We start from the raw sequence: 16,716 nt of genomic DNA, 5'->3' as shown, positions 1-16,716 counted from the left end.
GATTTGTTTCGCTAATCTTTTTTTAAATTAATTATTTTTATTTTTTGGCTGCGCTGGGTCTTCATTGCTGTGCGCAGGCTCTCTCTAGTTGCAGAAAGCAGGGGGTTACTCTTCGTTGTGGTGCGTGGGCTTCTCATTGCGGTGGCTTCTCTTGTTGTGGAGCACAGGCTCTAGGTGTGCAGGCTTCAGTAGTTGTGGCTTGCGGGCTCTATAGTGTAGGCTCAGTAGCTGTGGCACACGGGCTTAACTGCTCCGTGGCATGTGGGATCCTGCTCTGCGGACCAGGGCTTGAACCCATGTCCCCTGTGTTGGCAGGCAGATCCTTAACCACTACGCAACCAGAGAAGCCCTGTTTTGCTAATATTTTGTTGAGGATTTTTTTTTAAATCTATGTTGATGAAGGAGATTGGTCTGTAGTTCTTTAGACCAAGCGTACATGAAACATTCACCAAGATAGACTATATTCTGGGCCACTAAAAAAACTTTAACAAAAGTTTGAAATCTTTAACAATATAATGGGGCTTCCCTGGTGGCGCAGTGGTTGAATCCGCCTGCCAATGCAGGGGACGTGGGTTTGTGCCCCAGTCCGGGAGGATCCCATGTGCCGCGGAGCAGCTGGGCCCGTGAGCCATGGCCGCTGAGCCTGCGTGTCCGGAGCCTGTGCTCCGCAATGGGAGAGGCCACAACGGTGAGAGGCCCGCGTATCACAAAAAAATAAAAATAAATAAATAAATAAAATAACAATATAATGGAAGTCGCACAAAATATGTTCTCTTACATCAGAGTTAAAGCAGTAATAACAAAAATCACATTTTAAAATAATCCACCAGACAAAAAGGAAGTCTTATGGGAAATTAGAAAGTATTTTGAACTGAATAAAAATAAAATGTATCAAAATTCATGGGATGCAGCTAAAGCAGTGTCTAGAGGAAAACGTGCAGGATTCCATGCTCCCAATGCAGGGGGCCCAAGTTTGATCCCTGGTCAGGGAACTAGATCCTGCCTGCCACAACTAAAAGAGCCCACGTGCCTCAACCAAAGATTCTGCATGCCACAACTAAAGATCCTGCATGCCACAACTAAAAAAAAAAAAGATCCCACACGCCACAACTAAGACCTGGTGCAGCCAAATAAATAAATATTTTTAAAACGTTTATATTAGAAAATAATAAAGTTCTCAAATCAATAATCTAAGCTTTAAAAAACTAGAGAAAAATCAGGGGGCTTCCCTGGTGGCACAGTGGTTGAAAATCCGCCTGCCAATGCAGGGGACATGGGTTCGAGCCCCGGTCTGGGAAGATCCCACATGCCGCGGAGCAACTGGGCCCGTGAGCCACAATTACTGAGCCTGCGCGTCTGGAGCCTGTGCTCCGCAACGAGAGGCCGCAATAGTGAGAGGACCGCGCACCACGATGAAGAGTGGCCCCCGCTTGCCACAACTAGAGAAAGTCCTTGCACAGAAACAAAGACCCAACACAGCCATAAATAAATAAATAAATAAATAACATTTATTTTTTAAAAACTAGAGAAGAAAAACCAGAACGAATGAAATAATAAAGAGCAAAAATCAATGAAATAGAAAACATAAAACTAATAAACCTCTAATCAGACTAACCAAGAAATGGGAAAAATTATCAGTAACAGAAATGACAGGTGGGACTCCATAGAAATTGAAAAAATAATGAAAAGTAGGCTAGAAAAACTCTATAGCTGGGGCTCCCCTGGTGGCGCAGTGGTTAAGAATCTGCCCGCCAGGGCTTCCCTGGTGGCGCGGTGGTTGCAGGTCCGCCTGCCGATGCAGGGGACGCGGGTTCGTGCCCCGGTCCGGGAGGATCCCTCGTGCCACGGAGCGGCTGGGCCCGTGAGCCATGGCCGCTGAGCCTGTGCATCCAGAGCCTGTGCTTTGCAAGGGGAGAGGCCACAACAGTGAGAGGCCCGCGTACCGGAAAAAAAAAAAAAAAAGAATCCGCCTGCCAATGCAGGGGACACAGGTTTGAGCCCTGGTCCAGGAGGATCCCATATGCCGCGGAGCAGCTAACTGCTGTGCCCATGCGCCACAACTACCGAGCCTGCGCTCTAAAGCCCACAAGCCACAACTACTGCGCTTGCGTGCCACAACTACTGAAGCCTGCGCGCCTACAGCCCGTGCTCCACGAGAGGCCACCGCAGTGACAGGCCCGCGTACCACAACAAGGAGTGGCCCCCGCTCACTGTAACTGGGGGAAAGCCCATGTGCAGCAATGAAGACCAACGCAACCAAAGATAAATTTTTTTAAAAATTACTTAAGTTCGCCTATGAAGAAATAGATAACTCAAATTGTCCTAAATCTACCCAGGAAATTGAACTTCATAGTTAAAAACCTTGCAGTTTAGAAAATTACAGGACAAGACAGTTCCACTCGGGAGTCTTTCCAAACATTTAAGGAAGAAATATCTGTCCCTGCTTTTAGAAGTCTCCGTGTGCCCCTTAGAGCCATCTTCACACACACACACACACACACACACAAAGATGGAAAATAAAAGGAAAAAGCAAACAGTGCAGCTTTGTGTGAACAGCAGTGTTTATGTAGGAGGTGTGACCCCAGGTCAACCCCAGTTCTTCCAAGAGGGACCATAGCCATTGCTCTGAGGTGGCTGTACAGTCTGCAGGCAGTGGTCATGGCAGGGGGGAGCTGACATGGGTCACACTGGGACCCAATGCTGGAAAGGGCCCCATCCTGCTGGAGAAGAAGGTGTGACGCTGCTTAGGACACCCCCTCTACCCCTGCTGAGAGAAGGATCTGAGCTCAAAGACCCAAGCAGTGATTCCAAATCCACCCAAAAATCCTCCTTTCTGAGGGCAAGGCAGGCAGGGGTTTCCCCAGGGGACCCCGAGGTCAGCACTTGTAAGGCCCTGTGCCTGCCTGCTGCTATAGGAATTCAAGTCCAAACGGCCAGTCTCTGGCCAAGGAGACAGCGGGGGCAGGGGGGAATGACTGAGGTGGCCCTGCGGTCCTCCTTTCAGGCCTGTCGTCTGGCAACAGCAGAAGCTTGGCTCGGGGCCGGGCCTGGGCTCACTCAGCCTGCAGATGGGGCCTCTCTGTCTCCCCCCGGTGCCCCTCCCTGTGTGCCCGCGAGGATCCTGGGGACTGAGGACAGTTCCAAGGGGTGTCTGGTCTCTGAGCTCCGTCAGCAGGCCTTCCCTCCCACGCCCTCCAGGCAGGCCACGCCATACCACCCAGCCCACTGTCCTCCCTTAGGATCCCTTTGGCAACTGGGAAAAGCGGGCGATGTGCTCACCCAGCCAGACCAGATGGCTGTGAGGTGGGGGACCCGGCAGCCCAGGGCCCGCCGGCTGCCAGTCTCAGCGAGCACTCAGCTCGTCATTCTGTGCCCGTCCCGCCCTCCCTGCGTGTCCTGCGGGCTGCTTGGGGGCTGCTCCTCAGCCATCACACCCACGGGGTGGGCTGTGGGGGGGTCCTGCCCCCCAGCAGAAAAATGGGGAACCCACCTCAGGGACAAGGTTGGGGAGTAGCCCCCACGGGCAAGGACAACCCCTTCCAGCAGTGCCGGCCTGGCTCTGGCTGGTTCGTGGACTCCTGAAATATTACCTGGGTTTTACTGGTGGCTGTTCTTGTCACTGGGTGGGCTGTCCACTCTGAGCTTGCCTGGCTGGGTGGCTGCCCGCACCAAGGCCTTAGTGGGTGAGGGGAGGAGGCCAGAGGAGGGCGAGGCCGACTGCAGATACCTGAGGGGAGCCACTCTTTGGTGGGACACAGAGGCTGGGGGCACATGGGGACAGCACAAAGTCACAGGGTCCTAGGAGTCAGGGGCTGGGGGACACAGAGACTCTGCAAGCGGCCCAGGCTGACAAGATCATGAGTTTAAGAATGCGAAAGCTGATGGCTCAGAGCCAGAAGGCTCTTTTGCTGCCACCCTCTGTGACGATGTCCAGGGAGCCTGGCAGGCTGGGAGGGGCTCTTCTGCAGTAGTCCCAGCCCCCACCAGGTGGGGACAGGCCACCAGTTCCATGCCAACAAACAAGGAGTCACAGCTATCCCCGGGGCCCGGGTCAAGCTCTGGCCCTCCCTTTGCAGTGTCTGTGCCAAACGGGCCCCGCTCAGATCCAGCCCCCTGCTCTCTGGAACCTGCCAGTCTGGTCTGGGCCTCCCTGGCATCCGCATGGGCTGGAAGGGGGCATCCATCCAGGGAAGTCGGGGGCACAGGACCGGGCTGCAGCCCCGATGGGGGAGCACTGCCCTTGGGTGAAAACAGAGCTGAACTCAGAGGCTGCAGGAAGGCCTGGCCCCCGGTGAAAGGCAGGGTGTCGGTCAGCAGGTCTGATAGGCCCACACGGGCGACTGCAGGGCCAGGCTCGGCTGGGGGCCTCTGGGCAGGGGGCCACTGTCGGCAGGATGCTTCAAAGTGTCTCAGGATCTGAACGAGGGAAGAAGAGGGGAATCAGTGAGGGCTCCTATGCTCCTCCAGGAATCTCAGAGGACATGGCCCTCCCAGTTCCCTCCTCAGTGCCGCTGCCCAGAGCAGGGGGCAGGGCCGCTAGCCGCTCACAACTGTTCTCGCGTCATTCCCCCAACTGCAGCGCTGCTGCTCGCCATCCGCTGTCACACAAATGGACACTTTCCCGGCATCAAGCTGCCGTGTGACCTGCCAGAGCGGGAAAAGCCCCCCTGGTCAGGTGCCACACGAGCACCTGACACACGTGGAGAGGACAGATGTGTCTAAACCCCTTGATCGTCCCCGCCTGCTGGACTCCTGGGTCCTTCCCAGGTTTTAGAAACACCACCGTGACATGCCCACAATGTGTTTCGTGTGTGGCAGGTTCACTTGTGCTTTGAAGAAGGGCAGTTTAGGGACAGGTGACTAAGGATCTGAATCTTCAGCCACCACAGAGGAAACCAGAAGCCGAAGGATGCCAACAGCAGTGGAGGTGCCGGGGCCTGGCTGCTGCCGAGGGGCCCCCAGCGAAGATTCCGGGTGGCCTCCCCACATTCATCAGTGGAAAGAAGACTCGGACAAACGGAACCATTTCTGTCCTCCTGGAGCTGGGGATCTGGGAGCAGAGCTCAGACCCACGAGCTGTAACCCAGAGTGCAGAACAGAGGGATAGATGCATCCAAGCAGTCGAGGAGGGCTTCCCACAGGAGACGAGCTGTGAGAGCGAGCCGCTCGAAGGGCAGAGCTGCTGGGCAGAAGGGTGGGGGCGCATGGGGGTCCCAGGAACAGGGAGAGGCCAGGCCCCCGACCGCTGTCCTAAGGGCATGACCTGTCCCTCCTGTCCAGCAGGGGCAGGAGGGGTGGGTCTAGGGAAGGCAGTGGAGGGTGGGGGAGACAGTGTGGGGCTGCTGAGGCGTCCTACGCCCGCTTCTCTGGGTCCCAGAGGCTGCCCACCTTGGTGGCCTTGTTGGTCACGGGTCCGGGGCTGCCCACACTGAGCTCCTGCAGCCGAGGCCGGGCGAGGAGCAGGACTCGCTCCTGGGAGAGCAGGTCGGTGCACCCGAGGGAGGCGATGGCACCCAGGGCTCTCTGCGGGGCGGGCTTGACGTCAGCAGGGTCCACCCCCAGCGAGGGCTGTCTGACCAGCTCCCTCCCTCCTCTCGGCCCTCAGCCGAGCTGGGCGGTCCACCAGAATCCCGTGCTCACTCCCCCCTCACCCACCGCCACCCCCGCTCCCCTCCTCACCATCTGCACGCACTCGCTGGTTGCTCCCAGGTGGCGGATGAGCAGCTCCAGCACGGCCTCACAGTTGAGGAGTCCACACCTGCATGAAGCGGGCACCAGGCAATGGGGCTGGGCCAGCAGAGCAAGAGGGGGGCGGTGTGCAGAGACAGGGCGAGGGGCGGGGGGGCGCAGGGCTGGGGAGCCTGCAGTGGGTCAGGGGCTCACTCTTTGACGAAGTGCTGCACCTCCTCTCGGCTCAGGAAGCAATGTGGCCCCCGGGTCACGGCCCGGACCAGGCTAAGCTCCTGCTGGCAGTCACTCAGGGTCACGGCATCGACCCTGTCGGGGGCACGCAGGTCAGGAAAGAGGGTGGGCTCCACCCATGCCAGGAGGGGTGAAGCCTTTCCGGGTCAAGTCTCCCCCATCGGGGTAGGACCCTGGAGCAGGGCAAGGAGGGGTGCCCTGGGGTGCGGGCTCACCTTTCTGCCAGGTCGCTGGGTGCCCCGCTGGCCCCTGAGGGGCTGTCACTGCCCGATGGACTACCTGAGTCCGAGGCCTTGCCCAGGTCGTCATTCTCCTGGGAAGAATCCTGAGAGTTTGGGCTGCTGTCCAGCTCGTCCCAGCCGCCTCCGGCCTGCCCAGGCTGGTGTCTCATGGCTGGAAGAAACAGTGGCAAAGGGTGAGACCCTTGCGGGCCTCGACTGGCTCCATGTCCATCTTCCCGGGAGCCCTGGATGGGGAGACCCAGGGAAGGGCCTGGGGGCCGGGTCCCGAGATGTGGACAGGGCAGCCGCCTGGGCTCCAGCTCCAGGAAACACCAGGCGGGAGGAGACGGGGAAGAATGAGGCACATTCTGACTCAGGGCCAGGGTGGGGGGTCCTGCATGGGACATGCCCGGCCTGGCAACTGCAGGAAGCAGCGCCAGGCACCAGAGGCCAGGCAGGAGGCAGGACGCGCAGGGCAGCAGGCTGGGGCAGTGGGGCAGCGCCCAGCACAGCAGCTCTCAAATCCCAGTGAGCCCTGACATTCTTCCTTCGAGCTAGACGAACACGACAGCAGCTTCTGGGAAAGGCGGAGATCACAGACAGCTGCCCCTCTTTCCTTTCTTACAGCTCACCACTAGAACGCACGTGCCACGGAGCCTGGCCCCTGTGGGGGGCTTCTGTGTTGTCCCTGGGCCCTGATGGGCCGCACAGCCGCCTGAACGTGCTGGGTGAACGCACCCCGTCCCAGCTCAAGTCCTGCTTCTGTGTCTGAGCAGCTGGGATCCTGGGTGGATCCCGCCTTCTCGTGGGGCCTTACCACCCAAGCTCCCACCCAGAGCAGACTGACAGAGACGCCAGACAGTGCGGGGAAAGGCAGCCACCGCAGAGGCCCCAGGGAACTCGAGTCGTGTGGGCGGCTGGCTCTGCGGGGGTTCCCACGTGGCCAACGGAGCGTGCTGGCTCTGAGAGATGTCGTGGGACCAGCAGGGTGTGGCTCGTACCCCCTCCTACCATGGGTGGGCTGCTTTCTTCCTCCTCCCACATCAGCTCCAGCCTGGCCTGAACAGGTGACAGGAAGCCCAGGGCCCTGGGAGCAGGTAGCCAGACCCCCCCCAGGGGAGGAGTCTCGTTGGATACCTCGGGCTCCTGGGCCAGCTGTTGGGAGAGGGTTCCCAGGGGTTGGAGGGCCGAGGCTGGCTGAAGGTGTCACAGCTGGCTGGTAGGCGTCACCTCGCAAAAGGGACCTCTGGGAGCTGGGGCTCTCAGGCCCAGGGCGCATGGCACTGGCCACCACCTCTGCGGCCTTCTGGATGGTGGACAGGAAGGCTTCGCCTGCAGAGCCTGCACCAGAGACAGAGAGGAGACGACACAGCCGTTCTCAGTACTGCCCCGTTTTCCAAGGATGAGGTGCCCCTGCCCGTTCCCCACCCAGGACTCGGGAGCAGGACACAAGCTGCAGTCACAGAGCAGAGGCCGTGTGGAGGGACAGGGCCCTTCTGGAAGCTTCTGTGGTGAATTCACTTCAGTGCATCCTGGCCCCGTGGAACCTGGGCGCTCGGCAGCTTACAGCAAAGCTGTGCCGCTGGGCCCCCTGGGTTCCCGCCTCGGAGCAGGAGACCACCTAAGGTGCTTGTCCTGAGAACCACAATCTCCGTGGCCGCTTAAGGAGTGCTCACGTCCAGGGCTGGAGGACCTTCCCACATGAGTGCCCCATGGAGGGTGATCCGGCGGTCACCCCTAAATTAGGAACAGGTGGGGCCTCTGAGGCAGACCCACTTTAGGAATCAGAAGTGCCAGGGAACTGGAAGCTGTGACCGGACAGTCAGCACAACAGCTTGACACGGCCCAGAGCCCATGCGAGGCTCACGTGGCCCTGCTAGGGCCTCAGGCTCTCCCAGCAAGCAGGGCCAGCACCGGGCCTGCTCTAAATCACCTCTGTCACAGCCGGGACCACCACCCTCTGCCCTTGGCTCCTGGAAGGAGCCAGTGCTGGGGGCCCGAGTGCAAGGCTGACCCTCAGCCTGGCTTCTTGCCTGTCGGTTAAACAGAGCAGCCGCACCTGCCCTGCAGCCCCGGGTGGGAGGGCAGTCAGCTGGGGGCGCACGGGCCCCGCCCCGCCCTCGCCCGGCCCCTCATCCCCACGAAACTCACCTGTGTGGCCCCGTTCCTTGCTGTAGCCGAAGCCCTGTAGGGCGCTCTGGGGCCTGGACTGGGAGCCCATGCCTGTGGGGAGGCCCACGTCAGCAGCAGCGGGGACCCCCACCCTCAGCCCCGGATACTCAGGGGAGGAGAAGCCGTGAGCCCCCGCAGAGTGCAACCTGGTGATGGGGCTGGACATACTTGCATACCTGCTGGAGGCAGGGCCCTGGGCAGCTGGGAGGGAGGCAGAGGTGACAAGGCGTCCGAGAACAAGGCAGCCCCCAAGTCCTAGGCAGAGGCAGAGGACACTCAGCACTGCCACACGCCGCTGGCCTCCTGCCCGCCCCTCTGCTCTGCACCCCTGTCCCCTTCTCCTCTGAGGGCCACACACAGGGGCTCCCGTCCTGCAGCAGGAGTGGAACCGGAGTTCCAGGCAGGAAAAGCAGGGAGAGACCCGGGTCCTGGGCTCACCTGGGCGGCCGCCCGCACCTTCTGGTACAAGCTGTTCCCGTGGAGAGGATCCGGGGGTCCCGTGAAAACTGCGGGATGGAGGCAGAGGGGAGCAGAGCTGAGCTGGGCTATGCCAACCACCCCGAGGGGCCCAGCCTCAAAGCCCACCCCCGACACAGGTGGAGAGCCTCGGCCCCGCCCAGCCCCCCATGAAGCCCCTGCTCAGCACCACTCCCCAAGTCCCTGGGGGCTTCCTAAAGCACAGATGCACCACCGTCCCCAGGCCTGAGGTGGCTATGTTCTCACAACGCCTTGGCTCCCCCTCGCCCACACCCACAGCGGCAAGGCTACAATCCAACCTCCAAAACATCATGGGCTGCATCGCGCCCTGACCCCACTGCCACCCCTCGCCTGAGCTCCTGCACCCACGGCCTAACTGCCTCCCCGCCTCCCCTGGACCCCTTCTCCACCCAGAGACAACCAGAGGAGGCTCTTGTCCAATTCAAAACACTTAGAGCTTCCAGAGGCTCAAAGATGATAAAACTAAAGTTCCTTATCATGCCTGAAAAGTCTCCTGCTCATAAAACTTCAGATGTGGTGAATCAAATGGGCTTAAATCTCATTAAACCACTCCCGGGCTCTCCCTGCCACAGGGTCCTTGCACTAGCTGGAGGATACCCTTATGCCTGGCTCCACCTCATCCTTTCAGAACTGAGAGGAAGAACGGGGCCTGTCTGTTTCCTCTGTCCAAACACATCTCACTTTTCACCCATCTGGTGCTGTCTCCACCCTGACAGGCCAGCCCCGGGGTGTGCAGACCACGGCCCTGCAACCAGGTAGGGTGGGCACCTCCCTGCCGTGGTGCCACAGCTCCCACCCTCCCTGTGAGGCCCAAGCCTCGAATTGCAGGGGACCCCCGCCTGGCCCCCAAAGTAGGGCCGTCCTCTCTGTGTACCCTTCCTGCCCCCAGCACCATCTCTTCCCACAGCCTGTGCAGGCCTATCTGGGCACCCGTCCTCTGGGGGCAGTGCTCAGAGCTCAAGAGATTTTGGTGCCAGCAGAAAACCACAGTCTGCTGTCCCCGTTCTGCTTCACCTGCCCTCTTTGGAGAGCAGGACAGAGGTGACGTCCGGCACCAGCCATGGTCACATGAGCTGCCCAGCGGGACAGGCCCATTCTGACCAGCTGGCTGGTGAGTATGAACCAGCCGTGCTGCTTCAGTGCACAAGCTCCAGGGAGCTAAGCTGTGACAAGTGCACCCCCAGCCCCCCAGATGCCTCTGGGCATCTGCTGAGTCATGGCCTGTGCCCACTCCAAGGCCATTCCCTGTCTCCAAGGCGCTGGCATAGTGGCCCAGGGCCCACGGGCAGCCCAGCCTCACCCTGGCCTCAGTCCTGCCTGCAGTAAAGGGGGAACAGTGGATCTGGGGTGTGGGTGGGATAAGTCCCAGCACCTGGTGGGTGGGACTCACTCGCTAACTGCTGAGGGTCTCCTGCAAGCAAGCAGTGGCCAAGGGACTCAGTCCCCTCCATGGCATTGCCCTCTCAGGGACAGCTTGGCAGGGTGGGTTCTTGCCTGAACACCAAGGCCTTCCTGTTCAATTCGCCCCACCTGAGGAGAAGACCTCAGGCCATGTCCCCACAAGTCCTTGTTAACAAGAGATGAGAGACGCACGGACACCTCCGGCCTGGGGGCGGGTGAGGGATGGGGCTCCACCCCAGACCCACCTGTCGCCTGGATCACGACAGGCCAGAGCCCCACCTCTCCCGACGGCCTCACCAGTCCCGTCCTCCCACAGCCCTTCCAAGAGTGGAAGGCTTACTAGGGCCCTGAGGAGCAGCCCTGGGGAGAAGAAAGAGCCTGTGGCAGGGATGACAGTGCAGACGCTTACCGAGCGCCCACCGTGTGCAGGGCACAAGGACAGGAAAGGTCCAGGCCGCGAGGGCCTGGCAGGGCTCACGGACAGACACCAGTCATTCTGCACAGTGCGGTGAACACAGGGGAGGAGCAGGGGGTTGAGCACAGGGAGGGCTTGGAGGAGCCCCCAGCTGAGCTGGCCTGGCCCTGCGGGGAGGAGGGAAGGGTCCGACACGGAGGTGCTGGCAGCAGAGGACAGGGTGGACGGGGCACAGGGTGGGGAAGTGGGGGCCCGGGCTAAGGGATCTAGCCAAGACCTGCCCTGGCCACCCTCCTCCCTGCACCTCCGTTGGGCTGTGCCGGCGCTGTACCTGCAGCTTCCTGGATGAAGGCGGGGTTGCGCTTAAGGATGAGCAGGAAGGATGAGGAGCCATGACCACACAGGTGCAGCATGATCTTCAGTACCTGCGGGAGCAGGCATGTGGGGCAGAGCTGGGTCCAAAGAATGGCGCCCCTCCCGACACAGCCACCCACGCCCCCGGCTCATCCCTCCCCTCCAGCCTCACCACCAGGGGCAGGACTGGGCCCTAAACTAACCCCCAAGAAGGTCTGTGGAGCTGCTCACGGACTCACCTTGAGCTTCACGCGGCCAGAGCCGCTCTGCAGACGGCTCAGCAGGTACTCCAGGAGGCACTGGCTGCTGCCCAGGGACTCGTGGGAGATCTCTGGGAGGCGCTCGGTTAGGGAAGGGGCGAGCTGACCCTGGGTCGCACAAGGCCACTGGCCTGGGAGAGAAGCCAGGCCTTCCTGCCATCACGCTCCTCAGTGTGTCCCCCCAACAGGCGCCCACCCCAGGTCCTGGTTTCAGGAGCATCGGGCTTCTAGGGTTTCCTGAGCCTCGTATCATCAGTAGTGCGGCTTTCAGAGCCCGCTCACACCTGGCTATTATGGTAAAGGCGCTGTGGCCCGCTCAGGGTACAAGCCCAGGAACCCTGCTCCAGGGACCCCACATGTGTCCACAAGGAAGGATACTGGCGATCTCCTCAAACAGATAACCTGGACACGGGACATCGTCATCCGACGTTCCCTTCAGGAGAATCGGGAGCTGAAAGGGAGGGAGAGCCCTACCCACAGTGAGTGGCCATGCACACAGAGGGCCCCCGGCCAAAGGGGCCACCCATTCCTGAGAGGGGCCACAGGAGCCCTCGTTCTCAGGGCTCCTGTGGGTACCAGTCTCCACACATCTCGTTGTTGGCATGCCACAGGGTGAGGGGACCCAGAGAGGACAGCTATGGTCCACTGGCCACAGGAAGCGTGCAGAAGCCTCCCTTGTGGAGGTCAGGAGGAACGCCTGGGAAGAGGAAATGGGTGGTGGTCTCCATGGTAATGGGCCCTCTGGGTCAGGATTCAGCATGGCCCCCAGACCCCTATGCTTACAGCCGCACAACTTAAAACTACCTTTCGTTTACCTATTTACTGACTGGCAAAAAAAAAAAAAAAAAAAAAAGCCCTTTGGGGTCAGCCCCCTTCCCACTTCCCACACAGGGCACTGGGAAGACCGCATTTTTCCGGAACACAAATCAGCAAAGTGACATAACCATTCAGCCTGACCGACCCACAGCTCCACTTCTATGAAGTGACTCCAAGGAAACAACCCAAAGCAAGAACCACCAACTTAGCGGTGTGTCTCATGTTTACCTGTTAGCACAAACGCCCTTACATTAAGAGCTAACTCAGCACAAAGACGTATAACTTATAGGGATAAAACCCAGAAACACCCGTTTCACATCATTGAACATCTGGGGGGCACGAGCCTCACTGTAGACAGACTTCAGGTGCACTCTGTGAGGTGGCCACGGATACGGTTTGCCTGAATGTCGCACGAGGCTGTGTGTACACACTGCTTAGCTATTTGTCCACCAAGACGCAGAGGGGAGCTGGCAAGGTCTGCAAAACCGTAGAATGCTTGGCACGTAGTGAAATCTCTGTTCAAAGAGAACTGACTGGGCTTCTGGCAGCACGAGGATGAACCCGGCATCCCCCCACCCCCACCCCCACCGCCTGCCTGAGGAAGCTCGAGGTGCCACGAGAATTTACTGCTCATTCTGGCCTATACCTGGTGACAGACCCCAACCTCCCTTTCTTGATCTTGGAGATTGGACTGGTTCAGGGTCATTTCAGGATCATTTTCTAAGAAGGACCTACAGTTGTGAACACGGACCTCCTACAACTCGGGAGTATCTTTCTCAAGGACCTGAAGGCCACTCCTCGAAATGTAACCACCAGGAAGGACAGGGCCTGTCTCCCAGTCGCTACGGGACGATGGGATCCTAGCTTCTGTAACCACCAGCTATCAGCACAGCAGCCGATATCCCGTGGACACTGCCCAACTGCCTATATAGTTTTTCACTTGAGCTCCACCCTTCCCTCCTTCTATCCTGAAAACTCTTAGTCCTCTCTGCACAATTTGGAGTGGAGCTCAGGGCTTCCCCCACTGCCTGAGCCACTGAATAAAAGGTTTTCCCCTGTTTCCCGGACCAGCGTCTGGTTGTGTTTATCTTGGACAGAATTTGGGGTCACTATGTTTCCTTTTCTGTAAGGCTATTGATATTTTAAGTTGGGTAAGAAAACAAAAATTTGGGTCCCACAGCTCTCTTCTCCAACTTGGATTTTGTTCAAGGGGGTCTCACTGTCCCCAGTGGACCTGACACACGGGTGGCCTGGCCTGCCCCCTCGACGTACGTGCTGTGGGGTCCCCCAGCTTTGGGAGGAGCCGAAGAGTAGGAGGGGAGAAGAAGAGGGGTCTGGGGTGCAGGAGGGTACGGAAGGGTGTGGAAAAGAGGAGAGAGAACAAGTGGGAGGGGCCGGGGACGACGGAGGGGACGACGAGCTCAGGAGCAGCCGGAGAGCCCGGAGCGCGGGGACGCCGCGAGGGTCGAGCGGAGCCAGGGAGGCGGCCGGCTCGGACCGGGGGCGAGGCCAGGAGGCGGCGCGCGGCGGGGCCGGGGCCCCCCGCACTCACCCGGTGCAGGAAGCTCAGGCGATCCCGCAGCGGCACCGTGGCCGCCATGGTGCCGGTCACCTTTCGGCCCCGCCCAGCTCCCCGCCAGGCCCGAGCCCCTTCCAATAACTGCGCGGGTCTGACCCCGCTGGCCAATCACTCGCGTGAGGCGGGCCCTGCGGCTGACTTCGGGAAACAATTTGTACGTGAACCAATCCAAAGTCCAAGGACAAAGACAGACAAAACCGCGAGCCAATTGCAAGGCTCTGTAACACCAGGAGCGGTTCCGGAGGAGAGGCGGAGGCGAGGGCTGAAGCCTGGCCAATGATAAAGCGCAAGAAATGTTGTGGGCGGAAGCGCCGACCTATCAAGCTGTTGAGCGCCGGAAGAGGCTGGACCTAAGATGGCGGCGCCCACGGGTGCCAGGAAGAGATGCTCATGTCGGGGAACGGAGCGGTGTGGGGTCGCGTGCGAAGCCGTCTCCGCGCCTTCCCCGATCGCCTGGCGGCCTGTGGGGCCGAGGTGCGGAGCCGTCAGGCGGGGCAGGAAGGGCCGCGCGGGGCGGGGTGCGGGCTGGCGGTGACTGGGGAGCGGCGGCGGGGTCTGTCCGGGTGACCGGCGGGGTTGGGGGCCGCCGCGACCCTCACCTGTTCCCGTCCCGCCCCCAGGCCGCGGCCTACGGCAGGTGCGTGCAGGCGTCCATGGCCCCGGGCGGCCGCTTGAGGAAGGATCTGTGCGCGCAGGAGTTCGAGGCCTTACGGAGCTGCTTCGTTGCCGCGGTAGGTGGGCGCCGGCCCCGCCCGGGGAACGGACCCTGGGAGGCTAGGATCCACGTGCCCGCGCGGGACCTCCGGCTTCCTTTCTTTGTGCGTGCGGTGCTGGGCGCCAGCAAGTGCTTCAGACGTGGCACACCCTCCATCAGCCGGCGCGACCCCCGCCGCCACGGAGCTTGCGTGCCCATGTCCGTCAGGTTGGGGGGAACCGCCATTGTAACCCTTTGCGAGACTGTTGCTGGTGTGTGGGGGGTCCCGGCCCCTGCTGTCTTAGTTTCTCTGGTGGTTAGGACCCCACGTGTGCGCTGTGCGTGGGCAGTTACAACCGGGTGCCCCCGACCACCCCTTTCCTTTCTACTACCCCATTTCACAGAGGGTGAAAGGAGAAAAAATGAGTGTATCTTAGGTTTGTTGTCATGACCAAGGTTACAGAGGCTGAGAAGTCCCCCACCCAGACGCGCTGGTTGGTTCTCACTGGCGCAGAAGCGGGCTGTGGTGACAACAGTGTGTTCCTTGTCTTGGCTCTGGACTCGGTTCTGCTTCTAACCGTTCCGTAACAGGTGGTTTCTGTTTCTGAGCTGTGGCATTTTCTGATCCTCATCTGATCAAATGCTATGCCAGTGAAAATAGACACTGTGCACAAGTAAAGGTTTATGGTGGTGTGTTGATGCATTATAAAGGATGGGGAAGAAGTAGGGTTGGAAGAGACCCACGCCTGACCGAGGGAGAGGAGCTCTCTGGGGAACCGAGATGGGAGTTCCAGTCTCTCAAGAGGAGGGTGCGGAGACTGCCTGTAATGAGGCTTTAACACAGGGTTTTGAGCTGGTGCCCAAGGTGTCATGGCCTTCGGTGCCCCTGACCCAGTGGGTCTGGGGTGGGCCACGATGCCAGTGGTCAGCTCTGTTCGCCAGAGCTGCTGATCTCGAGAACTGGACTTGAGAGGGGGCAGTTGGGTCAGCCTGGCAGAATTCAGGGAATCCAAGGCAGTTTCCTGATGTTCCAGGATGGCTGAGAATGCGTGGGCTAACCCTCATTTCCTGGAGGGCTCAGAGAACTCCTTGCACCTTCCTTGCCATCACTGTGGCTGGGACGTGTGGCCTCAGCCCTTGTCACCAACCTCTTATCTGATGTGTGGCCTTCACCCAAGCTGTATGTGTCCCTTGGACTTGCCTCCTGCCTCTTGGCAGCTTCCTTGCTTTACTTAGTGTTCCCTCAGGGAGGGGACAAACCTTCATTCTGTGGTCGCTGGTTGGAAGGATTCACATGTGAGATAAAGATCATACACTTCTGGCCACGCTAGGCTTTTCTCTACCGCCTTTGGTTAGTCAGGAACCACCCATTACAGGTATCTGGTCATCTGTGATTCCTTACGCTCCTTTGCCTGTCACGTCGTCCTGCCCCTTGGAGCATGTCGCCGTCTCTCGTGCCATTTTCCGCTGAGGGTGACCTAACTGCAGGCCCTGGGCACTGGAAGCTCAGAACAGGGAACCTGGGGGTTTCTCACCTAAGAACACAAGCCGGTGAACCCATTTTTGCCCACTCTGCTTGGACCCTGAGACTCCACGGGGCTGAACGAGGAGGCAGAGGGCTCTGGGTGCCACTTCAAGCTCCGACCCTGGGAGCCCTGTCCCTGAGCGAGTGTTTCAGCATCTCTGACCTCAGAGTTTCCTCTGCAAGGGGAAAACTAAACGTAACTCGTTGGTGGCCCTGCACAGTGCCTGGCACAGGTGGGCATGGCTTTGAGGCCACAGAGCAGGTTGAGCTCCGTGGCCTGTGGAGGTGGGCGCGGAGACCCAGTCCCAGGGGCCCCCTGCTGCACATCCACGGCCAGGCTCTTTGTAAGTTATTTGCCAGAAGATGGCATTTGGTGTGGTAGTTTTCTTACTTTAGAGCCACGTCTAACTTGAAAACAACCCATTCAGACAAAGAACTTTCTCTTCCAGGCCGAGAAGACTCTGACAGGAGGCCATTAGGAAGGACTGCGAGCTCCACTCCACGTCCCCGGGTGTGTGGCACTGATGGCCCCGAGAGGCAAATGTCTAAAACCTCAAAAGCTCTTGAGGCTAAAAGGACCGGAAACACATTAGGCGAGTGCGAGCAGAGGGGAATGGGTTTTCCAACCTTGCTCACTTAAGGATTTGGGGGAGAATAAGATGAAGTGAACCCACAATAAAGACCAGATCAGATGCTGCAAGATCTGTTTTGTCATCTGCAGGGTGAGCGCGTGGGCCATATAACACCCTGCTTCTCGAGTCTCATTTTTTAAAGAATTCTTACCAAAGGCGTGTCGTCTGAGGCTGGCGAGGCCTCTAGAAGTAACTACCAATTTATAGCACGGACCAAAGAGAGAAGA

The 16,716-nt window shown here is 59.4% G+C and overlaps 2 protein-coding genes across 6 annotated transcripts; one reads left to right on the top strand and one right to left on the bottom strand.

Annotated features, from left to right (window-relative positions):
* Positions 1 to 2,543: 2,543 nt before the first annotated feature.
* Positions 2,544 to 13,691, bottom strand: TEPSIN (TEPSIN adaptor related protein complex 4 accessory protein). 5 transcript variants are annotated; one of them, XM_067020936.1, is made up of 13 exons: positions 13,612 to 13,691; positions 11,622 to 11,694; positions 11,223 to 11,314; positions 10,961 to 11,054; positions 10,460 to 10,574; positions 8,754 to 8,821; positions 8,295 to 8,570; positions 7,281 to 7,484; positions 6,138 to 6,315; positions 5,884 to 5,997; positions 5,680 to 5,758; positions 5,389 to 5,523; positions 2,544 to 4,416 (listed from the first exon to the last, which is right to left on the bottom strand). In XM_067020936.1, the coding sequence occupies exons 1-13, from the start codon at positions 13,657 to 13,659 to the stop codon at positions 3,856 to 3,858; spliced, it is 2,037 nt and encodes a 678-aa protein (XP_066877037.1). In that variant the 5' UTR covers positions 13,660 to 13,691; the 3' UTR covers positions 2,544 to 3,855. The 5 variants fall into 5 exon arrangements, with proteins under 5 accessions (XP_066877037.1, XP_058902409.1, XP_066877038.1 ...); XM_059046426.2 differs by lacking the exon at positions 10,460 to 10,574 and having other exon boundaries at positions 8,295 to 8,366; positions 8,492 to 8,570; XM_067020937.1 differs by lacking the exon at positions 10,460 to 10,574 and having other exon boundaries at positions 8,295 to 8,366; positions 8,492 to 8,570; positions 11,223 to 11,312; positions 11,622 to 11,713; positions 13,612 to 13,646.
* Positions 13,692 to 13,973: 282 nt separating this feature from the next.
* On the top strand, positions 13,974 to 16,557 carry NDUFAF8 (NADH:ubiquinone oxidoreductase complex assembly factor 8). Its single transcript, XM_059046434.2, has 3 exons — positions 13,974 to 14,112; positions 14,259 to 14,369; positions 16,307 to 16,557. The coding sequence occupies exons 1-3, from the start codon at positions 14,023 to 14,025 to the stop codon at positions 16,334 to 16,336; spliced, it is 231 nt and encodes a 76-aa protein (XP_058902417.1). The 5' UTR covers positions 13,974 to 14,022; the 3' UTR covers positions 16,337 to 16,557.
* The last annotated feature ends 159 nt before the right edge of the window (positions 16,558 to 16,716 follow it).

Source organism: Kogia breviceps, chromosome 19, assembly GCF_026419965.1.
Source record: "Kogia breviceps isolate mKogBre1 chromosome 19, mKogBre1 haplotype 1, whole genome shotgun sequence".
Lineage (NCBI taxonomy): Eukaryota > Metazoa > Chordata > Mammalia > Artiodactyla > Physeteridae > Kogia > Kogia breviceps.
The sequence above is the reverse complement of the archived record's forward strand: the minus strand, read 5'-3'. Positions and strand labels throughout refer to the sequence as shown.

What these genes read in the sequence shown, in the direction of transcription:
- NDUFAF8 (XM_059046434.2), top strand. Translation starts at nt 14,023, where the DNA reads ATGCTCATGTCGGGGAACGGAGCGGTGTGGGGTCGCGTGCGAAGCCGT. An exon ending in TGGCGGCCTGTGGGGCCGAG is followed by an intron (nt 14,113 to 14,258) that starts GTGCGGAGCCGT and finishes TCCCGCCCCCAG; the next exon opens with GCCGCGGCCTACGGCAGGTG. An exon ending in GGAGCTGCTTCGTTGCCGCG is followed by an intron (nt 14,370 to 16,306) that starts GTAGGTGGGCGC and finishes TTTCTCTTCCAG; the next exon opens with GCCGAGAAGACTCTGACAGG.
- TEPSIN (XM_067020936.1), bottom strand. Translation starts at nt 13,659, where the DNA reads ATGGCGGCCACGGTGCCGCTGCGGGATCGCCTGAGCTTCCTGCACCGG. An exon ending in CTGGCCGCGTGAAGCTCAAG is followed by an intron (nt 11,055 to 11,222) that starts GTGAGTCCGTGA and finishes CTGCTCCCGCAG; the next exon opens with GTACTGAAGATCATGCTGCA. An exon ending in CAAGGAACGGGGCCACACAG is followed by an intron (nt 7,485 to 8,294) that starts GTGAGTTTCGTG and finishes TCTCTGGTGCAG; the next exon opens with GCTCTGCAGGCGAAGCCTTC.